The 8,145-nt window shown below is 30.8% G+C and overlaps 3 protein-coding genes across 3 annotated transcripts in view; all 3 read right to left on the bottom strand.

Annotated features, from left to right (window-relative positions):
* Nucleotides 1-1,466: 1,466 nt before the first annotated feature.
* On the bottom strand, nt 1,467-2,438 carry LOC107058130 (mitogen-activated protein kinase kinase kinase 3-like). Its single transcript, XM_015303471.1, has one exon. It carries the CDS (start codon nt 2,436-2,438, stop codon nt 1,467-1,469), a length of 972 nt encoding a protein of 323 aa, XP_015158957.1.
* A 1,635-nt stretch (nt 2,439-4,073) lies between these two features.
* On the bottom strand, nt 4,074-5,018 carry LOC107058131 (mitogen-activated protein kinase kinase kinase 3-like). The gene has a single exon (XM_015303472.1). It carries the CDS (start codon nt 5,016-5,018, stop codon nt 4,074-4,076), a length of 945 nt encoding a protein of 314 aa, XP_015158958.1.
* Nucleotides 5,019-5,037: 19 nt separating this feature from the next.
* LOC102582486 (dihydroflavonol-4-reductase-like) overlaps nt 5,038-8,145 on the bottom strand; it is a 12,633-nt gene continuing 9,525 nt past the window's right edge. Inside the window, exons 2-6 of the mRNA XM_006363444.2 lie at nt 6,321-6,488; nt 6,013-6,230; nt 5,705-5,864; nt 5,404-5,614; nt 5,038-5,329 (exon numbers count right to left, since the gene is read on the bottom strand). Of these exons, the coding sequence (XP_006363506.1) occupies nt 5,179-5,329; nt 5,404-5,614; nt 5,705-5,864; nt 6,013-6,230; nt 6,321-6,488 (908 nt within the window). The 3' untranslated portion in view covers nt 5,038-5,178. The remainder of the gene's footprint in view (nt 5,330-5,403; nt 5,615-5,704; nt 5,865-6,012; nt 6,231-6,320; nt 6,489-8,145) is intronic.

Below are 8,145 nucleotides of genomic sequence, written 5' to 3' on the forward strand. Positions count from 1 at the left end.
AAATCATCCGATACAACCTTATACGCAAATGAAGAATGATTCGTGTCTTAGATGAGAAATTTTCTGGGTGTTCCAACTTTGATATAATTTATAAATATTTTCTTATACTTTTTCACAGCTTTGTGTTATTTTCTTAAGAAACGCTTTAGATAGTTGTATTTTAATAGGACTAAAGAAATATTTGAAGCACAAGTTAATTATATGCATGTTTGTATGAATACTTTATTGAAAAAAATTGAAGTTGAAAAACCTGAATTTAGTTTGATTAGCTTATACATTTAAAAATTTATCGTAAAATTTAATTTGATATTTAATAAATCTGAATCAACCCGGTCCATATACACCCTACCTTCAAGAATGCAACTAAAGTCGACAAAATCTAATTGTTCAAAGTAGCTAACAAGTTTTAAAAAGAAGTATGATCATTTTTATTACCTGCATTTTATTTTATATGACATATTATTTGATAGGATACAAAGTTAAAGTAGGCTTTGGACAATCGGTATGAAATTATGATTTCAAATTAGTACTTGAACATGCGATTTGAGATGATTTCAAATCTCAAATTATCAAAAGCATGATTTGAAATATCAAATCGTGATTTCAATTATTTATTTTAAACGTAAAACTTGTAGAATATAACTTTTCATAGCACACACAACTCCAAATAGTGCTTGAAATGATAAATATTCCTTCATTCGTAATCAAGGATCTCAAATTCCTGATACTTAATTACGGAAGGTCTATAATATGGACTGACATGAATAAGTGGTGGATCCAAAGCTTTAGTTACGAGTTTCCTGAAACCAATAGCCTTTGCTTATATCATTTATATATATATGTGTAGCAATAATGAAAATAAAGGTAATATATATTATTGCATGTCTTACCTATATTTTATCTTTAAAGTTGTATATGTATTGCATATTTTAAATCAATTTTATGTTCTATTTTAAGTATATTGAATATCACTGAGTATATTGTTATTATTGTTTAAATATATTGGATAAACAATCTAGTTTCTTTTATGTTGTAATATGTATAAACTCTGTGCTAATAAAAGAAAATAACTGAATATATTTGATTATTCTTCTACTCAGTCAATTCTATTGTATTGGAGATTGCATCAACTTATCATGTTTTGGATATGAGACTAATGTGATGGTTTATATATAATAATATTTCAATGAAAAAAGCAACTATTGCTCCACGTACAAGTTCAGACATATGTGTATGCTCATTTAAATTACACTAGAATAGTTTGGAGCAAACAATTTCTTAATTAATTGACAGAACATGAATTCAATAGAGTCAGGCATAACAAAATCTATTATAAAAAAGAAAATATAGTATTGCAAAAGAGAATAATAATAATATTATAACCGAAGCAAAAAAAAAAAGATAATAAATTAAATTGGAACAAGATAATATACGAGTAATTAAGAACAATCCTAGTAATTAGTCTTCTATTCTAATCTCTGACCTCTATATATATATATCTTCCTATCTAGAGTCATGTCCTCTGTAGGTTTCAACTGTGTCGTTAATTCCCTCTTTAGATCATTGATTAATCTCCTTATTTTGGCTATCCATTTATCACAGGTTGTAGTAAACAAATGACGCTCTGAAATCCAATAATCACCAAAAGGATTATCATTAACAGTAGTAGAGATGTTGATCAAGTCATTCCCAGGAGTAGTAATTGCATTCTGAATAAAAGGATGACTAATTAGTTCATCCACACTCAATAATCTACTAGGAAAATCACAAAGCAAGCAGTCTGCTAGGAAATTTTGAGCCATATTAGAAACATCATCGAAATACTCTACATCAGGATTATCAAAACCACAAATCATACATTGATAATCGTCTATTTGTTCCTCATACCAAGTAGGCTTTCCGAAGAGCATCTTTGCGACAACGCACCCTACAGAACATATATCGAAAACTTGATGCTCGCGACTTGTTTCTTGTTTGGCTGATCCAAAATCAGCAATTTTTATCAACTTGTTATTCGGATAAATAAGTATGTTACTTAATTCTATATCTCCATGTATAAACCCTTTGTTATGAATGTGACGGATACCCGTCAAGAGTTGATATGCATAGAGTGCTGCCACTGGTTCCGGAATTCTTCCATTCAAAAGTATGAAATCTCGTAAGGTGCCACTAGGGGAGTATTCAAGCAAGAGATTATACGTCCACTTTGCGTATTCGAAGCTTTCGTCTTCCCCAAAACATTGAACAATGTAAGGGCAACCTTTTAATTTGTTCAAAATGTTTCCTTCTTCACGTAGTATAGAGCACTCATCCGTGTCAATTTGTGCAGATTTGACAGCTACAGCTTGTAAATAATTGTTGGTTGCTAAATGTACAGGGCCGTTAAATCCAACCCCAAGAACGTACTGTTTAATCCAACGGTTATCTGTTGTAATCATACTTATAATTCTTTCAATTTGAAATTTAGAATGAATGATGAGAAAAATTGTATAATGATGCGTGCTATATATAACAAGTTGAAAAATTCGTCTTCAACTGAGAAAGGGATTCCTTTTCCTAATTGGAAGACAAATTTGCAATAGAAAGGGTTAAACTTCAATTTAGAATGAATGAATAGAAAAATTGTATAATGATAGGTCCTATATATAACAAGTTGAAAAAATCCTTTTCCTAGATGTAATTGGAATTAAAGACAAATAATGCAATAATCCGATCGCCATTATACTCAACACAATTCTATATCTGTTGCAATAGCTATTGTCTACAAGCTTAGCAATCACACAAAAAACATCTATTTCTACTTTAAAGATTTAAAACTTGACTCACCCTGCGTTTGGAAAGTTTCCACTACTCCTAATTAATTTTAGGAAACTTTGGTAATCCTTTTTCAATACAAAAATGGACAACTATTTGTATATATATATTATATTATATTTTTGCATACTACCTTTATTCATCCACATTACAATAAGCTAGGGTTACTTGTTCATTATTACATTATTGAATTTTTACCAAAGTAAGTCATTATTAAAATTAATTCACCAAAATAATACAGTACGTTTTTTTTGAAATTTTACAAAACTAGTATAAACGTAGTTTTCAGTAACGTTTTAGGTTATTATTTCCAAATTTTATTGTGATTACTTGATTGAATTAGATAGTGTGGTTTTGGACATTGTTCGGAAATGAAAGGCTTAAGTCTTGAATTGACTTTTTGGTTGAATTGAGGCAAGTGATTTCTAAACCTTGTAAAGCTAGTAGAATCATGTATTTCCCTTCATTGTGTGTGTTGGCGAATAATGAGATTGAGGTAATGGGTTCAGTGAATAAAAATGAGATTAATGAAAAAGGCAATGTGTTGATCATAATGCTTGTAAATTGCCTTGTTGTGGACCCTAAATCTATTGATTGATGAAATGTTTTGATGACATTATTGTGGACTTGAATTGCCTGAATTGTTATCTCTTCCTTATGGTGTGAAATTGCTTATTTGCATTGATTTTTTTTTGCACCGTGATGGAACATGTGATAATAAAACCGAAGAGACATAATATATATATATATACACACACATCAACTATATTTTTAAAAAAATAATAAAATTTTAAAAATATATGCATAATGATTGGTACCTGCCTGAAACTTATATCTTAGTCTCATTCAAAGAGGATCCCTATTTCTTCCTAAGTTTTTAGATATTAACAACGGTATTGGAGATTGCACATGTACCATATAGCTCCAGAAGTTCAAACATATATGTGTACCTTACAGAATAGTTTGGAGCAAACATGCTAAAACATAAACTATTTTATAATTAATTGACAGAACATCGATAGAGTCGAGCATAACAAAATCATGTATAGAAATAAAAATACAATAATGTAGAAGAGAATAATAATAATAATATATAATATTAAAGCAGAAACAAAGAAAACAATAGATACTAAATAAAATCGGAGAACAAGATAGTATGTGAGTAACTAAGAACAACCCTGATAAGGGAATCAAACATTGCTCGACTACCTACTAATTAACCTTCTATCCCAATCTTCAATCTCCACATATATATCTTCCTATCTAGAGTCATATCCGCTGTAAGTTGCAAATGTGTCTTTCTTTCCTTTGATCGATCTCCTTATTTTGGTTTTCCATTCCTCAGAAGTTGTAGTAAACAAATGACGCTCTGAAATCCAATTATCACCAAAAAGATTATCGTTAACAGTACTAGAGTGTCTAATCAAGTGTTCTTCATTCTCAGGAGTACTAATTGCATTCTGAATAAAAGGATGATTAATTAGTTCATCCACACTCAATAATCTACCTGTAAAATCACAAAACAAACATTCCGTCACAAAACCTTTAGCCATGTTAGAAACATCAGTTCGTATAAACTCTTCATCAGGCATATCAAGACCACAAATTTGACGTTTATATTTGTTAATCTGTCCCATATACCACGTGGGCTTCCCGGTGAGCATCTTTGCGACAACGCACCCTACAGAACAAATATCAAAAATCTGATGCTTGCAACTTGTTTCTTCTTTGGCAGATCCAAAATCAGCAATTTTTACCAACTTATTGTTCGGATAAATAAGTATATTGGTCAATTTTATATCCCCGTGGATATAACCTTTCTTATGAATGTGACCGATACCCTTCAAGAGTTGATAAGCATAGAGTGCTGCCATTTGTTCTGAAATTTTTCCATTAAAAAGTATAAAATCTAGTAAAGTGCCACTAGAGGCGCATTCAAGCAAGAGATTATACGTCCACTTTGCATATTCGACGCTCTCGTCTTCCCCAAAACATCGAACAATGTAAGGCGAACCTTTTAATTCGTTCAATATTTTTCCTTCTTCTCGTAGCACAGAGTACTCATCCGATCCAATTTGTGCAGATTTGACAGCTACAGCTTGTGAATAATTGTTGGCAGAAGAATGTGTTGCCAAATATACAGGGCCATTTAATCCAACCCCAACAACATACTGTTTTATCCAACGCTTATCTGTTGTAATCATACTTATAATGAATGAATGATGAGAAAAATAGGTCGTATATATAACAAGTTGAAAAATCCGTTTCCAACTCAGAAAGGGATTTTTACAGAGAACAATAAAAGTTGAAAAATCCGTTTCCAACTGAGAAAGGTATTCGTTTTCCTACATGTAATTGGAATTCTTACTTTTGAATAGAGGCAAAGAAGCCATGATGTATACAACTACTAATTGTATCTCGTACGATATCATTGATTTCATACTTGAAAGAAAATCCCAGAGCTCTCAATTTCTTTGATGAAATCTCTGAGGGGATTACTGAATCATGATCTTGCCTGTAAACACAGAGAATTAGACTATAAACTTCATGTGGATTATTTAAGTAGGTAGAAATCGATGGATGGATAACCTCTCTATAGCAGGGTAAGGATACTCTTTTTTAAGGTGATCGATAACTTCAGACATTGCCCAACTCCGAGCACAACATATATATCGTCCTTCTGCTTTAATATTCTCCATGAGGAATATGTGGGCGCCACATATATCCTCTATATGAGCTAATGCTATTGATCCCATTCTTCTGTTCACAGCTGTCAGTATAGCTGACAGTTCAGGATCACCTATAAAATTAAAGGACATGTTTTATATTTAGTGCGTTTCTTAACAAATATATACAAAGTTTAGACCAAAGTTATTGACTTCTGTCAAACCTGTTATTGGTGACAAGAGAACTCGAATGCTTGATGGAACTGTTGGAGTGAGGAATGGACCAGCTATAGTTGGGGTTATTGTTGAAACCAAATCAATGCCATTTTCTTTTGCAAACTGAAATGCTGCATCCTCTGTCAAAACCTTTAGTAGTACATAAACCTATAAAAGTGCATTATAAAATAATCAATAAATAACGTAAAATGAGAGTAGTACTTTTGACATATGTTGCTCAAAAAATGTTGTCAGATCCTTCAAATAATGCATTACTTTTTAAGGATCCGGTAGATGTATAGGAAAAGAGAATTACCCAACCACTTGGTTTTGTGTTCTTAACATGTTGGATAGGTATTTTGCAAGATTCATCGACAAAAGGTCTCCATTTCCCAAAGTTGTCTCTGGCTGTGATTGTACTGATTGATGATGTGAAAACAACTTTTTTTACAGAATCGGATTTCAAGCAGGATTTCAGAACATTCAACGTCCCCTGGATTGCTGGCTCTATCATATTTTCTTGAACATAGCTGTCTTCATCAAGTTAAAATAAAATTATACAATTTCAAATAATTTAGGAGCAAATTTGAAACTAATGATTTAGATAAGCATATATATATTTACCAACGTTTTCTGTGGCTTGTGGGCAGAATTCCATGGGTGCAGCAACATGGAATAGGCCAATGCAACCTCTCATTGCTTCATCAAAGCTTCCTTCTTTTCTTAAATCAGCTTTGAACAATCTTAGCATCTCACTGCCCTCAGCTAACTTCAATAGATGTGATGACTTCTCTGTAATATTGGAAAATTCAACGTAAATATTACCTCCAATCTCAAACTCTTATAAGTTGAGAGTACAAGTAGAGACGAACTCAGAATTTGAATAGAGGGGACACCATTGCTTTAAAGGGAAAAAAACCCCCAAAAACACAGTCCCCTGTCTAGGATCAAACTCGCAGTAACGCGAGATACAGTTGCAGGTTCAATCAGCGCACCAAATGAGTTTTGATATATAATTAAATATATCAAGCTTAACGACTATCTCTATAACAAAACACCTTTTAGCACAATAAATATATACATTAACATAGAGTGTTAAAGTCTTTAACTGTCTTAGTTAATTGTCATTAGATCTAATGTCGCTAAAGACTTTAAAGACATATATAAAGAATGTTAATTGCCGCTAAAAATATATATTTAGAGGCAATTAAACTATTATCGTTAATTAATTACAGCTAAAGATCATTTTTAATATAATAATCTATATATATATTAAAAGTTATCAGATGCATGTGCACCCTCACACCACCAGATGGGTCCGCCTCTCATTACAAGGTAGTTTGGAGAGTTATGAAGGTATATTATAAGAATGGAAGAAGTTGTTTGCAACAAATTTGTAATGTTTAAGAAAAAAATGATAAATTGGACTGAATTTCAACATGTTTAACATGTATGTAAGAATTTAATACACACACTACTGCCACATACTGTTTATCTAGATCAATATTGGCATGCTATTTTTTTTGTATGAAATTTGAAAAAAGTATTTTTTATTATACAAAGTAAAAGATAATATTTGACAATTGAATTTCAAAGTTCAACTCTGAAAATAGGTCGTAAACTATGTCTTTGGCCCACAAGTTTTTTATATAATACTCATTCCGTTTCTTTTTATATGTCATTCGTTTCTATAAATAGTTGATTCATAGTAATACTTATCGTTTCATAAAATTAATATATAAATTCTCATATTTTTTCTATTATTAGAGTAGTTAATTAGTCTTGAAAATATATACTTTGATCAACCTAGAAAAAGTAATAAGTAATTAATATTCGTTGGAGTACTTCATACATTGATTAATTACTCTCTCTATTCACTATTCTATAAAATCTTATTTTGAAAAAGAAATCTCAACAAACAAATTAAAAATAAAAGATGGGAAAAAAATCAAAAATAATCTTGAAAGTTGAAGCTTCAACAATTTTTAAATTTTTTTTTGAATCAATTGGTGAAAAAAATTGTCTCCAAAAATAAACTCAAAAATTTATATAGTCATCTCAATGCATTTTAATTTTTGAAATCTAGCATATTAATTATTTATTGAAAAATTGACTTAAGAAAACATTAAATAAGGATAGAAAGGTGAAATTAAAAACAAAGAGAGTAGGTCTTAAACTATGTCTTTGTCCACCTAACTTAAAATTTTAAATTATATACACTATCAACATGAAGTAATGCTTGTTTATTTGGGGGGCAAAGGCGGTGGAGCCAAAAAGTAAGGTTAATGCTTCGAAATTCTTTTTTTTTTTTAAAAAGCTATTGAGTTATAATTAATAATTTATACATATTTAATAAATTTCTAATTATAAATTCAGAATCTAGATTTCATCGAATGTGTAATCAACACACTGATTGGGGTTTGGTGTGTGGGGGAGGGGGAGGGGGAGG

This window comes from Solanum tuberosum, unplaced genomic scaffold, assembly GCF_000226075.1.
Source record: "Solanum tuberosum cultivar DM 1-3 516 R44 unplaced genomic scaffold, SolTub_3.0 scf00440, whole genome shotgun sequence".
Classification (NCBI taxonomy): domain Eukaryota; kingdom Viridiplantae; phylum Streptophyta; class Magnoliopsida; order Solanales; family Solanaceae; genus Solanum; species Solanum tuberosum.

Coding starts and splice junctions, on each gene's coding strand:
- LOC107058130 (XM_015303471.1), bottom strand. CDS start 2,438: ATGATTACAACAGATAACCGTTGGATTAAACAGTACGTTCTTGGGGTT.
- LOC107058131 (XM_015303472.1), bottom strand. CDS start 5,018: ATGATTACAACAGATAAGCGTTGGATAAAACAGTATGTTGTTGGGGTT.